Genomic DNA, 17,111 nt, shown 5'->3' on the forward strand with positions numbered 1-17,111 from the left:
TGCGCGAGTTTCGAGGACTTCTGAAAAGGCCGTCGTGTCGGCTGCATCGCGCGGCAGCGGAAATCGGCGATCGAGCCACCTCGCAGCGAACGCACGCCGGGTCGTCCTATCGCGAGACGTATCGCACGCCGTTGCATGCGCCCCGCGGCCTCGCGACCGATGCGTCCGCTTCGTATACTCACAGGCGGTTCAGCGGCAGCCACGCTTGCTGGCGCATTGCTCACCGGTTAGTTGCAACGCAGCCCGTGTTCGAGAATGAATTCAGCTCACCCTGCTAGCGCTCGCGACATGCCGCAAAGAGAAATCTCGCTTCTTGAGAGAGGTGAGGCGTGCGGAAAGATAAAGTGCGCTTGCAGTCGTCGCCGACGTCCTGACGGTAGCGTGCCGTGGTACACTCCTACACACAGCTAACCCGCACGGTTCACCTGAAGTGAGGCTCGTTTAGTCGGGATCGTTGTAAACCTTCACCGTGCGATGCGAATATATGTCCCGTACAAAAATAATCAAATGCTGCACTCCCTCGTAGGACCAGAGTAGAGCGCAATGTGCTGCCAACAGACGCGTACGTATACGAGTTCCCCCGTCGCTGTAAAACCCGCCCGCCGTGATTCTTCCCGAGCAACCATCTATACTCGTATATACTAATAAGCGTTATGAGAATTGGCAGGCCAGCAGGTGAGTCGCAAGCGGAAACGGCCCATTGCCAGATGAACGCGAACATCACGCGAAAAAAAAAAAAAAGAAAAAAAAAAGGTACTTTTGTTTTTCATGCATGTGAGAAAATGTGCACGAAATGAGACACACTCAAAGTGCTTATCTTCCTACTGAAGTCGACATAAGACGATTGGCTTGCTGATGTTATAGTCACTGAACGTTGGGCCATTCTTATAGCATCGATCGCGCCGCGACCTTTTGCAGCACGTTGCAGACCTCGCGGCTGAGAGTGTGTAGATGTTCAATCAGGAATGAAATGCATTAAAAGCGTTCTCTCTCTATTCATTTTACTTTCTACTTCCTCGGCTTTATCCTAGCCTAGAGGGACAGGAAAGCGCGAAAGCGCATGGAATGCGCAATTTGTATGAAAAAGTACAGCTCGACGGTGCTGAACCAGTGGAAAGAGTGCGCAGCCTTTCAGTGGCCACAAATTGCGCTCGTGGCATCAAGCGTAATTTGCCGGGGAATGCATGTTTATTAGCACCGGTTAGGAGACCGACAACACGAGAGCGTCGTGCTTCGCTAAATTCGGAAGCGTATACCGGGGTGTTTCAGCGAACACTTTCAAAAATTCTTAAAGGTTGCCTGTGGCAGATAGCACAATTTAGTTCACACGCTGGTCTACTCGAAGAGGCGGACATTACTTGCACAAGAAATTGAAATGCATAATTGAATAATTACCAATAATTCACTAATTAAGTGTGTAACTAATTACCTGATGACCCATATTGCAATTCACAAATTGTAGCCGTGGAGTTCGCAAGACGGATCCACTTGGAATGAATTCTCGGGACGACGCCAGTTTCGAGATATTAATTATCGAACTTTGCGCGGAAATGCATTGGCGTTCCAGTTAGTATCTTAACAAAACGTCGTTTTATGCATTCAAGCACAAAATTAACTGGAACGCCAATGCATTTTTCCGCAAAGTTGGGGAATTAATATATTGAAACTGGTGTCATCCTGAGAATTAATTCTAAGTGGATCCGCCTTGCGAACTCCCCGGCTACAATTTGTGAATTGCAATATGGGTCACCAGGCAATCAGTTAAAACCTAATTAGTGAATTATTGTTAATGATTCGATTATGCATTTCAATTTCCTGTGCAAGTAATGTCCACCTCTTCGAGTAGACGAACTCATTAACTAGAATTGGGCTATCTGCCACAGGCAACCTTAAATCAATTTTGAAAGTGTTCGCTGAAACACCCTGTATATACGTAACTGAGCGGGCGCCATCGGGACACCAGCGCGGAAAAGCACGAGCGAGCTGAGCGAGATCTCGCATAAGCAATCGCTGATCAACAGATGTCAGTGAATGCCACGACCGCCGGTGACGCAACGGGGGCTGACGAGTGCGACTACCCCCCGCTCCCCCCACTTTCGCTAACAGCCGACCAGACAGCCCGCGGCGCGTAATGCGTGATGAGAATGGACGCAAGGCCATCGAAGCAGGCATCTGTCCTTGCGCACCGCGCTAAGAATGCTACAACTCGAACGCGCGCGCCCGCTGATGCAACGGTCCAGATAAAAATAGAGCGTTTCCCTCAAAGTACCGCTGCGCTTGCGATAACACGCAGCGGAACGGGCAGTCGTGCACGATAGCTCGAGGAAGAGGAAAAAGCTTATCGCGCTGAGCGTAGTGTGGCGTGACATAAAAACGTCCGGGGAGACATGGCCCGCGGCGGCGAAAGAGTGAGGCGTAAACAGTGCGTGGCAACGCTCCTTGGCTGCTGCCGCAGCGTCGGTGCTCGCGCGAGACTTCGTCGAACACGGGGGAAGGAAGCCACAGCGGCGTGTACTCGATGTTTTCACACCGCGGTGGATGAGGGAGACAGTTGACAGCGCGAAGATCGGGCTTCCGAGCTCTCCCAGATCTCGCCCCGCAAGCGGCTTCGTCCGCGAGGCCGAGCGACAGGCCAGATTTAGCACCGCGGCCCGCCAGAGGCAAGGCACTCGCGCGCCGCGGGGAACGCTTCTTTGTGGAGGCGAGGAGGCACGCCAGCCTCGGCCGAAAACCCTTTTGTGTTCTTCTCGCGGCGGGGGCCGACGGAAGCCATGATCGCGCCATCTGCGGGTCACGGGAGCGCCGCGCATTCTGGGAGGGCGCTCTTCGTTTTTTGGACTGCGTCTCCTCGGCAGCTTTCTCTTTGCCGATCGAGCGGCGAAGGCCGGTACCTGAGAGCCTTGAAGGGAACGACGCTTTCCAGAAAACCGTATCGCCGCTCCAAGGTGGTGCGCGCGCCGCGACCGCTCATTCAGAACGCGCGCGACACCAAGGCTTCGGTGCGCCTGTGCGGTGCTTCGGCGGGCCATTTCCTGCCCAGGGTCCCCCCGACGCTTTCTCTTCCTCAGAGTAAACAGCACGGCTCGCGTCTGCCAGCACACGCACTAATCAGCGATACTCTCGGAGGCATCGTCCTTGGTATAGAAATACTGCCGGAATCGCCCGCGGCGAGGAGCCAACGCGTGGCTTGGCGCGTTGGATACTGAGACGGGGTGTCGACGGCGATTGCCAGGGCTGAGACGCAATTACGCCCCTGGGCCCCCGGCTGAGCCACGCAGATATCACGCCCTACGATGGCCAGAGGCAAGCGATGCCGCCTGCTTGCTTTGACGAAAGCTCTGCGCCAGGCACACGTCGGCTGCTTTCGACGAGAGATCGCGACGTCGCTGATCGAAACAGGAAGAGCGGGGAACGAGCCTGCTTTCGTTCGCGCACAGCGGCGACTCAACGTGGTAGGGTTTTAAGGGTTCGGCTCCCGATGGCAACGGTCGACGGAATGCGAAAACACTCTTACATTGAGATTTCGGTAGGCGTTATACAGAATCCCAGGCGGTCAAAATTAATGCAAGGTTCCGCACTAAGACGTTCCGCATAATTCGTGCGAAGCCCTGCAGCATAAACAAACGTTATTACGAACGAAACAGCTCATGGACCACACTTCGTTCTCCCTTTTGTTACATTGGTTTACGCATGTATAAATTCGGCACGGAGAAAGAACAGCTCCAAATGTTAGCGCAACGTGTGTGCCGTTTTACGAAACTATCGTGTGTGAGTGAGTGAAACAACTTTAATCGGTTCACAATAGACGCGAGTAAAGTGTGTATAAATGTTACGCTTTCAGCAAACTATTCGTGAAGGCATGCACGCCTTTTAGGATGTAGAGCGGCTTCTGTTGATCGCGCCGCTTCCAGACGTGCAGATTATACCAGGAGGCTCAGTCTGACTGCGCCGATTCGCCCCCTCATGCACCTCGAAGTCTCGTGAACTCCCTGAATGGATTCGGCGCAAGAAAACAGTATTCATGAGAAGTGTGAAAAGGAGGTTCTGCGATTCTAAATGCTACTTCTGATCGATCTATAAACGCACGTGGAAGAGTGCGCACCACGTTCACACGAGTGCAGCGCCCTCGAGCCGCGAAACGACGCACACTTTTTCAGAACATCGAGCGCTTGTGCGTTGCACGCCTCCCTTCAGCTTCGCAGACAAGGCGCATGACTCATTTCAGAAAAGAGAGAAAGATAGAAAGTAAGAAAGCCTCTGTAATCACACCACGGATCTCCACTTGGGCGATCTTTTCAGACGGGGTATGGGGAAATGGGGGTCAGAGTAGGCATAATGGCGGAAGCGCCAGTTAAATGAACAAAGAAATATAACGGGACCGCTTAAAGAACACGGCAATATAGACAAACGCACCTAGGTAGGAACAGCGCTGGAAAAAATAATAAAAAAAAACGATAAAGAAAAAATAGAAGCAGAGCCATGGGGGTGAAAGGTCGCGTCGCAGAAGGGCGGCGCTCAAGGCGGGGGAAAACAGATGAAAGGAATGAACATCTGGAGGCCCCATTTTGTAACGATCCCTTTTCTTTTTCCCACTCTTCTTTCCTTATTGCCCGCAGTGCCGAGTGGCCGATCTCGGCGACGTCCGAAGGGCGGAAAGAAGAGAAAACGAAACGGATCGTCACAAAATACGGCGGCGGGTGACACCCGGCCAGAAATCGCGTGGGCCACCCAGCCGAAGAGCTCGCTGCGCACACGCAAAGCACTCGTGTGCCCGGCCGTGGCTTATACGAGGCCCCCGCAGGAACGCAGGGCGTGCGATAACGAGCAGCCCCCACGTCTCCCCGCTGTGGGCCCACACGAGAAACCGGCCGCCCTCCTCGCCTACCTGCGGCCCACGCTCCCGTCGCCGAGGGGCTGCGTCCTTCGCGCGGTTGGGAGGCCGACACGGCGGTGCTCTCAATGCGCAACCCGGTGCGCCCCCGTCTCTCCCGTTCTTTCTCTCCTAAACTTTACGGCACACCGCGGAAATAAAAGCCGCCCGAGCACACCAGGTGCGGGGGGTTTTAGCAAGGGGAGGGGGACAGCGGTGCGTCGACTGTGACTCAGCGCGCGGCCCGAGGGCGAAGCGTGGGAGAACGCATGGCCCGCAGCGCGGAGTACCGTTGCTGCCATGCGGCGCCGCCTTCACCTGTTGAGCCGCCCGCGCAAGCGCGCCGCAACGGAATTCCTTTCACGACGCTCGTTCATTTTTGGTCCCCCTCCCCCTTAAAAAAACGTGCCTGCGAGTGAAGAAAAAAAAAAAAAAAGAACGATGTCGCAGGCTTGGGGGCTCCCGCGTCTGGCTGACGCGTTTTCCGCACGCGTTTCTTTTTTTCCCTCGGCTTCCTTCTGCTGCGCAAACCCTGGAAAATTAGCGGGAGCGCGAGAATTGCCCCTCAGAAGACGGAGGTGGGTAGCGGTTTCGCCGACAACCTCGAACGCCACGAGGGCGCGTTATTGGACGTCACTAATTATGACTGTACGTTTTCGTCTTACACGTGGCGTTTCTTCTTTCTCCTTCCTGCGGCCGTCGGCTTGCCCTGCATAGCGCGGCGATGTCATGGAACCCTGGCGCCGCGATTCCGCCTGTTTCGCTTCCGGCATCAACCTATACAGTCCCGCGTGCGCAGATCGCGCTGACGCACGAGCACGCGCGCGCTATACGGGCGGCATCCGGGACAACGACGCCGCGACGAGCGGGCCTTGTCGCCGACGATCCGTGTCGGCTCCGGAAAAGCGATATATACAGCGTGACTCTGAACCCAGCTCAATTCGTTTTGATAATCTTAGAGGCCGCGTTTGGGATCTTTTTTCGTTTGTTTGCTTTAGCTCCCTCTCTCTCGCACAGCTTTCGTGCGACAATCAGCGTGCGTACAGTACGTATACGTTCGGGCATCTGGCTGATACCATGGTCGCTGTTCGACACACTACGTACGCTGCCAGCTGGCCACAACTATACACGACGTGGCAGCAACGAGGACGTATAAGGAGTGCACATGTGCCTGTCGCCTGTTCGGACGGGTTTCAGTTTACGCAAGGTGAAACGCAACAGCTCGCTAAGCGTTCAGAACGAGGGCCCACTTGGGCGGGGTGCGGCGTAACCGTCATTCCGATGCGCGTCTCGTATACGTAACAGGACACTTCGCGAAAGAGAGCCTGCCGTGAGTATAAAGTTCTATGCGTTAAGCGCTATTTCTTCTTCGAGCGCACAATTCTCGATCGTTTTTCTAGGAAAATTTTCGGCGGCCTATAGATCGTGCTATAGAGATTGTTCATGCAGCTCCCACTGTTGCCCTAACGTACGACAAAAAAGCTGCGCTTACTCACTGCGACATGCAGCCTCACCGAAACGTTGCGACATATACGCCTAGTGACTCCGGTGCACTCATCGCACCAGTCTTGCGGGGCTGATTTCGAGATCTCGTAAGCTCGCATGAGTTTGCGCTGAGCAGCCGCACTAAAAGCCTCAACTGTCACTCGAAATGTACGTTTTGATCGCTTCGTTAATCGGTTAATCGGCCTATAGCAGCACGGACATTTTGGATTATACATATAAATTAGTATCCAAAAAGCGAGCACCGTAAAAATGATACGAACAATAAGGCGACTTTTATATTCGTTGGTCGTTTAAGCATTTTTAAAGTACTGTGAGCTGCAGAGTGTGCAATTACTTTCTGATGGCAAGCCAAATTAGCAGCTAAATGAATGACGCGCGTTACACGTAGACGAACTGATTCGATAAGCTCGCTGCGCTTCGCGGATCTATCGTCCTTGTCATCGTATGTATCAGCAACAAAAGGATGCGAACAAAGCGTCAATAAACTTTTCAAGCACGGCGTGGCACGCGTGTGACATTTGCAGCAATTTGCATACCTTAGTGTGAGCTGACAGCACGGTCTCTCATAGCAGAAATAACAGGTCTCTTCAACGAAATGCAAATCATCATGAGAAAATTTAAATCACGCATTCGAGGCATCACCTTCGCGTTGTACTCGTCTGCAATTACTGACAGACGGGATATACAAACCTATCTGTAAGCACTTTCAGCGCATCGCTAGAAGTGCGCGCATGCAGTGCCGTATTCAAATACAAAGTATAGCGAAGCTCGCAGTATTGTGAACAAATTTACAGCTTTGGTAACACGCGGATTCTTGGATCAGTATACCCGCCGCGGTGATTACTCAGTGGCTGCTGCTGAGCGCGATGTCGCAGGCTCGATTCCCGCTTGGGCCAGTGAGAACTTATGTATGTTTTGTGGCATTTGTATAGGTATATAGACACGACTTCTCGTTTCCCTATACTATTATTACTACTGTTATTAATTTATTCTCTTTTTCTCGTGTTCATTTCGTATCACCTCGTTCACCTCCGTCTGAAGTCGCAGGCCTTGGTTTAAGTAGGGTTGACGGTTTAAGCATTTGTTAAAATGTCAGTCTATCTCACATACGCAAATAAGTCGGTGCAGCATGTACTCCTGTTCTCGGGAATTAGCTTTACTTACGCGACACACACACACACACACACACACACACACACACACACACACACACACACACACACACAAAAAAGGACCAAGTTTCCAGCTTTCCTCGGGGAAACGGATGCCATGCAGCAATCCACTTCGGTGCTTCCACGAAACTCGAACCGCACCACTGCGTGGCATTTCGTCATCAGCCGGCAGAGAGAGGGCGACGACTGGCGCTCTTCCGCGCCGACCCAAACACGGCGGAAGTCGTCGTACTCCCGGTATCTCTTCGCGAAGGTGTTATTTCCGCGCCCAGACCTGTTTTTTTGTTTCTCGCACGCTGCCCGGTTCTTCGGCCTGCAGCGTGACCCGTTTTTCCGCTCGCCGATCGCCAGCTTCCCAGTTGTCAGTCACGCGCCGAGCGGGCGCAGGATGCGATGCCGTCAACGCATCAATGCGCGGCTTCGACCCGTTTTGTGACCGTCGCCGGCGGCCGCGGGAGACGCCGGTCGCACAAACCCCCCTCCCCCAATTCGGGGGGGGCTCGCCTGTGGCGAAACGCATCCCATCGAACTCGCTGATATGCTACATGCTACGAGAATTACGGTACTGTAGACCTGAACGCAGACCGCGAATAAGCAGCGCGCAGTGGGTGCGGCTTCCAGCAGCACTGCTTTGTCAGTCCGCGTCTATACTGAGAACAAAACATGCTTCTCCTGCACTCAGTTATAGAGGGCACATACTTTGGCGCGTTCAAATATCAGCCGCGGCGGCTCAGGTGGCTATAACCTGCTGAGCGCGAGGTTGGGATGAAATACCGGCCGCGGCGGTTGCATTCCGAGTAGGGCGGAATGAAAAAAAAAAAAGAAAAGAAAAAAGAAAACCATGTGGAACGTGTTCAGGGCCGCGATTTTGTAGCGATGCCTTATGACTTATTTTATCATCCACCGCTCACGGCCGGCTGATCCCGTTGATAACGCGGGCGGACCGTCGCTCTGACCACTGACAAAGCGCGATAAGTGCGAAAAGGCATTATTACTTTAAAGTCATCGCTACAAAATACCGGCCCAGGAGTATGCTAACGTCTTCGTAAGACTTCGACTTCCTTGTCAACATGCAAAGCCGAGACAGACTTCTTTAAAGTCAGCCCGAAACGGGCAGAATACTTCATGCAGCAAATCTATTTCAAACGTTCTGGAAATGAATTGACTTTTGTTAAAAGCATTGGAGAAAAACGGTAAAGAAAAGAAGAAGAAGAAGAAGAAGAAAGAAGAAGAAGAAGAAGAAGAAGAAGAAGAAGAAGAAGAAAAGAGAATGTCCTTCATTCTGGATTGCAACCCTAACTTATGCATTGACGGTGACGGGGTAAATCAGTTCTGCGGTTTAAGCCCGCAAAGTGGAGGAAAGTTCATTAAAAGCAAACTTGTCATCCACCCGTCTTTTAGCAGGAAGCTATACAAAGGAAGCCCACCCGTATGTGCTTCCTTTGTATAGCTTCCACTACAAGGCGGGTGGATGACAATTTTCCCTTTTTACCCGCCGTGGTTGCTTAGTGGCTATGGTGTTGGGCTGCTGAGCACGAGGTCGCGGGATCGAATCCCGGCCACGGCGGCCGCATTTCGATGGGGGCGAAATGCGAAAACACCCGTGTACTTAGATTTAGGTGCACGTTAGAAGAACCCCAGGTGTTCCAAATTTCCGGAGTCCCCACTACGGCGTGCCTAATAATCAGATCGTGGTTTCGGCACGTAAAACCCCATAGTTTAATTAATTTTTAAAGTTAATTTTCCTTTTCCTGATGGATTTATGTTGCTCTTCTAATTTCGCGCCACCTTGCAATTTGACCTTGCGAGGCGACTCATGAAGACAAGAATGTACTTTAACATGCCCCCCCCCCCCTTTTTTTTTTTCGTTTTCTTATTTTTTCTTTCTTATATAGTGGAACAGAAATCACGATCGCCAGCGATCCCAAAACGGAAAAAAAAAAATGTGGAGGTTTCGTAGTAGGGAAGCCAAAGTTAGAGAACACTGTCGGCCAGGGGCATACGAAAGAACACAAAAGTAATACAAAAAGAATGGAAAAGAACTCATGCGTGGTTTGCGTTTCTATATAGACTAATCCGCTTGTGGACGCCATTTGTAAATCCCTAAAAAGCGCACCCGAGCAGCCTATATAGCGCGAGCAATAACGGAAACATCACTTGGGTTCTTTTGTACACCTCGCGGATTGCGCCCCCTAACTCTGCAACGCTTACTTCTAAAACATCCAAATAACTTGCGAACATCTTGCGCGCAGGCTAATCAGTGCGGCGCATGGCACCTCGCATATGCGACGCTGAGCAGCTAGCGCGCTCAAGTTGACAGTGAAGTGTTTTAGTGTATAGCATTATATACCGTAACCGTTACGGCTAGCGCACGCACTCGCCGACAGGAGGCATCGCTAAAGGCTACAGCGGCACGACGTCACCTAACGGATGCAGAAATCGTACGCGAAGCGCGCACAATTGGCGACATGGAACCGCACAAATGCGGCCACTGCTACTTGGACAGTAGCATCGGAAACACGCAGTGAATCGTGCGCGTCCTTCGTGGCTGCGTATAATTAACGCCAGATGTGCCATCACCGAAACCACGCTAAGACGCTAAGTGAGAAACTAAGAAAATCCAATACAAAAGGAGCGGTGTTCCGTGATTGACATTTCTATCAAAAAAAAAAAGGGGGGGGGGGGGGGGAGGTGGGGAGTAAAAGAGGGGCGTAAGAAGAAATTTCAATGTCAGACATACGCCCTCTTTTCTTCCACGCAAGTAGCAAAAAAAAAAAAAAAAAGAAAAGAAAAGAAACGCTACGAGTTTAACTATAACGGGAACTAGTCAGCAAGCTGAGTCCGTCTGTGGGAGCTGTGCAAACAATGTGCTTAAGGAAAAAAAAAAGAAAAAAAAAGGAAAGAAAAAAAAAGGTATAATAGCTGGTAAAAAGAAAGCAAATTATTAACTGATGTTAAGTAAAACTCTGACCACAGGCCTGCACACATACATACACAAATTCCGTGCACAACGACATCATCAATAAGAAAGTCAGCGCTTACGTGGACGAAAAAGAAGCAGTTCCATATCAAAAACCATGGTCGGCGTGAGGCGCACGATACTTTGCACACGTTTCGTACAAAGCAGTACACAGTTCCGCACACTTGCACGCCGCGCTGATGACAGGGGTTGTCACTGTGGAGCCAGGAGATAGTCAGGTTCGTTTCAGGCACCAGCTGCCGGTAGAAGAACAATTGGTTGCCTCTCTCTAGCTCACGCACCAATAGTATGTCGAGTAATTTACTATCGTACGCTCAGCAAAACCAATTAGTACATCGCGGCGCCTACTTCCGAGCGTCGTGCAGCGAAGGCAGAGTGAAACCAAACTTCTCTGCAAGACGTCACACGTGAACACACAAAACTCATATTGCACGCCGAGCAATCTATTGCGGCAAACTGCGTTTTAGCATAGCCCGTGTTGAGCACCGCCAGCGCAAGCATGAAATAATAATAATAATAATAATAATAATAATAATAATAATAATAATAATAATAATAATAATAATAATAATAATAATAATAGGGTCAAAGGGCATGCAACAAATGCCAGCACTGCCAATCAATCCCCTGCAACCAATTCGTTCTTGACGGTTTACGCGACCTTTTTCGTACTTCTTCGCATGCCGCAGTGTGATATGCACAAGAAAAGTCGCATGCACGCTATATAGATGTTACAACCCCTTGTCCGCCGCAACCTTATAGTTTTGTGCGCGTTCGCTGGCACAAGAACAAACGCGGCTGGCAGCATTATTGATGAGACCTGCGGTGCTATACACGTAAGCTATACGCAATTGTTTTGCGTCGAGCACGTAGCAGATACGTTCGTGTCACCGTGATGCACAATCGTTTTGAACTACGCCATTTGTGGAGCGGCGAAGCCGAGGGCTCCACCGCGACTCGCAAACAAAGCTGGGGCGCGCCCTGTGTTTGTGTGTATATACAACATTTAGCGTGCCTGCGGTCGTCTTGGCCAACTGCAGCTGCTGCGCGGGGCCTCGTGACCCTGAACTTGGGCTGTGTTCGCGCTTAAAATAACGGGCAAATGTCGCTGGAGGCGAAGTATTGCGTCTAAAATTGAAAACGAGCCGCGGACTGGCCTATACGTATGCGTATATATACAGGGAAGATGGACAATCGAAGTGAGGCGGCAATTCCCCTATTGAGACGGCGCCCAGGCGGAACGGCGAATGTGCAAGCCTCGTGCGGTTGTCGCAGCAGGAAAATACAGACGCAAGGGAAATGAAGCCCTTTCGGCGAGAACTTCGCGTCGCCGTAATGCCCCCTCAACATGTTGCGAGTGCCAACGGGTGGCGCAGAATCTTTTCAGTTATCATAAGCTCAGCCCCTCTCTCTCTCAGAGCAATAGCAAATGCGCTTTGCACTCGTATACACAACGGGCAAAGATAGGACGTTTGAAGCACCCCAGGAAAGGTGCATGTGGCGCGGGAGCCGTTGGTGCCGGAGAGTGGAAGGAGCATTAGTGGACGCTATTCGGCGGGTGATGTTGACGGTCACTGTCGGATCTTGCACTGAGCGCACGACTAAACCAGCGCCCATTCGCAGAGCAGCCAGGCTCGGCTGTTTCGGCATTTCATTCAAATCTCGTACTCAGCGCCGAAAGTGCTGCCGCTCATATATAAGTTTGCGGAGCACGGTATAGGCGACCTCCAGCCTAGACAGCTGACGAAGGAAGGAATCGACCAGTGCAATGTGGATTTGTTTAGGCAGTATAGCGTAAACCCACCGTAGTCCTCGCTCCGCTACAAAGCCGACTGAGCGAAGCGTGACAGCGTGTCTACTTGGCCTCTTCGTCGTTTTGCAGCCGAGTTGATAGCGCGTCGCTCACGTCTCGGCAAGACGCGCTTATCAACTGCGAAATCTACGCAGTTCCCTGCAGTATCTCAGAGTGTGAAATCTGAGCGGAGCGGCGCTCTGCTAAAACTGTCTAATACCTCGCAGTTTCCAGGCAGCGAGGAAATTGGAGCATTTTTTCTTTTTGCGGTTTTCGTGCTATATCTCGATAACAACTCGCAATGCTGCGAAAACTACATGCAGCCCACTTCAAAAAATCAAAGGCCAAGGGCGCTATGACGTAAAGCTATTCCAAATTGGTCAAAACATTTTCGGGCCACTCCCAACTTCGCCTGTCTGTCACGCGACCTCACGAAAACCACGATAGCTCCCCATCTGATATAACGTGTACACACTGATTATGCATGATTAAACCGCACAAAAGAAAAATAATCATTCCTGATTCTACGCCTTTTCCCCATTAGACCTCTGCTATTGGTCCAATGTTTTCGGGCTGCGCCCACTTTGCCTGTCTGTCACGGGACCTCACAAAACCGTGAAAAGTCACCGCGTCAAAGTGACGTGTACGCGAAAAAAAAATGCATTAATATGCCGAACAAAACTGAAATTTTTTCTGAATAGCCAGCGACTGCCCCGTTCCGAAAGGAATAGAAGATGGCCCGCCGGTCGCTCAGGCCCTCGCTACTCGCATCTGCCGGTGAGCATGTATTTATTTGCGCATGATAAACCATTTTGCGTGGCAGTAAAATGTAATCGAGCCCTTTCGGCACGTATACGACATCGCTCTGCCAACTCTTCCTTGCTGGGGATTCGTTTTAGCGGCATTCTTATCCTTCCGTTGCATGCCGCCGCGATTTTCGACCAGCCACCGCAAGGTAAGGCGAAGCAGACCAATCGGAGAAGCCGGCACCACCCTCTTCATGCGGTTATCCATTTTCACTGTGCTAGCTCGGCCCCATTGAAACCCTCTCCACTAGAGCGTGCTCCTCGCCTCTTGTCAGCCAATTAGATAACATACACCTCTCACTGCAGGCAATATTATTCGTTTTGAAAGCGAACAAAGGTGACCTCCTATAAACGAGGAGAGTGTTTGATTGGGTTGTTCAGACAACGCTGCGGGTCACCGCCCGATGCTTGCGTCGGTGGTTACGTAAATTTGACGTCAGGAGATTGGAATAAGAACAGTTTGGAATAGCTTTACGTTATAGCGCCCCAAATTTACGATGCTCTTCGGGCTTGAGAAATATCTGTGATTGGCTGGCATCCTGCATATCGTATCATCGCTGATGATTGGTCAACGCAAGAACAGTGGAAAGCCACGAAGCGTGCGCACGCACGAACAGCTCTGTGAATTCTGGCCCATGCTCGACTAACGCACGCAGCCAGTCCTGCTGCATGGCGGGGCTTTATAGTTAGGCGTAGCACGTTCGACGCAACATCAAGCGACAAGGGTTGCGTCGGTGCCATTTGACAAGTTCTTTGTGAAATAACGGTCCTGGTGACGTGCACTCAAAGGCAACCACCGTGCTCGTAACCACCATTTTGAAATTTGTCGTACTGCACATTATACCAACGACGACAATGAGGCGCAAAGGATACTTGAGCGGAGCGAACGTTGCTCCGAATCGAATTTGAACACAAGTGGGGACCCTTAACGCGCTCAGACATCTCGGCACACACACAAGTCTTAGCATTTCTCCTCCCTCGATATGTGCCGTCCGCTGGCTCCAATACCCGAACCTTCACTCGGCAACAGCCAAGTCAGCGAGGCGCCTTGCAGAATAAAGTGCCGCAGAACATTAACGTGCACGTATCAGTCGGGGATGCATGCCATGAAAACACGTCCCGGTTGATCGCGCAAACTACGCACGCGTCAAGTCCGGTCCGCGTATACCGTCAGTAAGTCGATATAGGTTGGTAGGACGCACGAAGTTTGTGACGGTTACTAGAGTTTTAGCGTTGGCGTTGTACCTTTACCGGTATACAGTCTGCCGCCGACAGCGAACGCACGGGGCTGACAGCATCGCGCATGAACAGTTGGGCAGAAGCGGCATATTGGTAACGGTAGAACGGTAACGCGGTACTAAAATACTGTAATGCTTATGGCTACTAGCGCACGTCAGTCGATGTTCATTGCCAGTGTGCAGCGCAGCAGAAAGCACGCGACGAAGTTTCGCAGTCTTGCAACAGTCATCGAAACTCCAACGCGCACCCGCACACACACACACACACACACACACACACACACACACACACACACACACACACACACACACACACACACACACACACACACACACGCACGCACGCACGCACGCACGTGCGCGCTCTCTCTCTCTCTCTCTCTCTCTTCGTGTCCTAAGTTTTAAAGGGAGAATGGCGCAAGTAAAACTTAAGTCATTACAATGCCCGTTAACACAGCTGCTGCTCCAGTTATCGCTGGTACAGCTGCACCACGGGTACAATTAGCTTAACTGCAACACACATGCATACACCCAACACGATCAACGAAGATGCTCGCGCATTCTACTAGGCTTCAGGCGCTGTATCGAATACACACTACTGGGCCCGTTACTGATGCGTTTGCCTTCAGGGTTTGGGACAGAGCTAGCTGTGCACGTAGTAATGGTTTGCACCGCGGCTTCTAAGCTACGGCGCACACCCAACCCTGCCTAGCACTCTTGGGAAGTTCTCTCGCGCGAGGGCTTCTCGTAGAAGGGTCCCGCACAATATCGCCATGGCGTCAGTGTCCACCAGCCGTGCCAGCTGGCGCTCCAGACACACCACCGCCTCGGCGTGACGTCGGGACCCGCGTCTGACATGGTGCCCCGACGCGAGAGAGGGCGGCCGGCAAACGTGCGAAGGAGATTCAGAGTGTGTTGGGGGGGAGGGGGGCGAGGTGCTCTCACCGGGCTCACCGTTGGGTAGGGCTCTCACGAGATCCACGCTCATGGCACAAGAGCAGCACGCTGTTCACACCGGAAGGCCACGGGTTCGCGTGCCTGTTGGGGCCGCATGCGGCCCCTGCGCGTCGAATCCGAGCAGCGGTACCGCAGCTGCAGCAACAGACCGGGGGGGCGCCACACCAGCGCGGAGCCGTCAACCTCCGTCGTCCGACACGACCGCGCGCGCACTCCTCCTTTCACGACGGCGCAGCTGGAGAAAGTGCGTCCGCCGGAGGCTCTGGAAGAAGAAAGGGGGCTCTTGGCAAGGCGGCGGCGGCGGCGCACTAGCGGCGGCCCAGTTGTGTGTGTGTGTGTCCCGGGGCCCGCGCGGGGGCTCCTCCTCCTCGCCGGAGGAAGGGAACTTGCTCGGGGGGCTTCCCCCTCGCCGGCTCTTCCGTAACGCCTACTCAGGAATGCACGCGATGGGGAAGAGGGGGAGGCGTACAACCGACGCCGCCACCGCTCTCTCGCTACACATACCTGAGCCGCGCGCAGGACCCCAAAGCTGCCCAGCGTGTGCACAGGTGCTGGCCGAGGTCGCCGCACTTGCGGGAATGCAAACGAAATATGTCACCGTCGCTGACGTCAAGCGTTAGGAGCCGGAATCGCCCTGCACGTCGGATGCGGGCGACCGCGAACTACACAAAGAGCGCGCAGTCTGCTCTCACGTGCATACCACGCGCGCACGTGGACAACCTGTGCGTGCGCTGTTGCGCAAGGACGGGAGGCCGCCCGTTTTGGATGGGCGAGGGGGGGGGGGGGGGGTGCACGCTCGCTCCAAGGGCGCACGACAGCACAGACTCGGTGACCCGAAATGCTGGCTCCGGCCCGGCGCCAGATGGTTAAATGCATTGCCGCCGGCTGCGATGTAAACAAGGCACCAGGGTGAAACAGAGAAAAGTACCACCTGTCACCTCTCAGTTTCGAAAGATTTTGTCTTGCGATCCTCGTCGTCCCTACTCAGCGTCCGCTGCCAATGTCGCTGTTTCTCTTCTTTTTTAATCCGCATGAGATGTTTTACCATGACCAGCCATAATGCCCAATATTATGTTCGCTGCTACTATTGTCCGGCTCCTGTTCTTATTAACTACTTGAACGAACGAACGGCTTTGCCAATACGAGCTCGACTTCACAAGGCCATTCGTAAGATGGGGTCAAGAACGGTTGAGAGCGAAACGCGATTGGAAATGATGAAAATGCAATGAGTACCACTTAACACGAAAGAAAATAACCGAGATGGTTTTCATTGACAACAAAGGGAACCGGGCGGAAAGACTAAAGGAACTTTGGGGCAGTGAAATTCCCAGGCAAGCTTTATCCCTCATCGACGGCGCGACCCATCAATGGATGGCTCGTCAAGTCAACGCTGGACAAGTCCCCTTGTCGAAACGTTGGCTTCAGCGACATTCCTTGTTCTATCCATTGTTAATCATTTCAAGCCTCCATCTTCCTATCAACCTCTCGTTTTGCATTCAATCTATAACAATGATAACTGCATGAGGGTGCTTTGTTGGCGTCACGGTAACTCAATCCGTCAGGGGACATAGAAAAAAAAATTTTTTTTTTTTAAAGGAGAGATTGAGAGGTGCCATTCGAAGCGAAGTCCTGAGGGTATATAACTGACCCTCTTGCATGTCATGAAACGAAACTGGCGGTAGCGTCTCGCAAATTTAATTAACTCTTGTCAAAACCAATTAAGAGTATGTTTGCATAAGAAATAACTGATTGCATTCTCAGCGGCTCACGCGAAAAGATTATCTCTATAG

The 17,111-nt window shown here is 52.1% G+C and overlaps 1 protein-coding gene across 4 annotated transcripts in view; it reads right to left on the reverse strand.

Annotated features, from left to right (window-relative positions):
• LOC119433926 (ataxin-1-like) overlaps nt 1-17,111 on the reverse strand; it is a 141,904-nt gene that overhangs the window by 61,476 nt on the left and 63,317 nt on the right. Inside the window, exons 1-2 of one of the 4 annotated variants that reach the window (XM_049671734.1) lie at nt 15,319-15,558; nt 10,591-10,723 (exon numbers count right to left, since the gene is read on the reverse strand). The exons of 1 other annotated variant lie outside the window; for it this stretch is intronic. In XM_049671734.1, the coding sequence (XP_049527691.1) occupies nt 10,591-10,627 (37 nt within the window). In that variant the 5' untranslated portion in view covers nt 10,628-10,723; nt 15,319-15,558. Of the gene's footprint in view, nt 1-10,590; nt 10,724-15,309; nt 15,571-17,111 lie in introns of those variants that run through there. 2 more of the 4 variants (XM_049671733.1, XM_049671735.1) reach the window with 2 other exon arrangements.

This window comes from Dermacentor silvarum, chromosome 1 (assembly GCF_013339745.2).
Source record: "Dermacentor silvarum isolate Dsil-2018 chromosome 1, BIME_Dsil_1.4, whole genome shotgun sequence".
Taxonomy (NCBI): Eukaryota; Metazoa; Arthropoda; class Arachnida; order Ixodida; family Ixodidae; genus Dermacentor; species Dermacentor silvarum.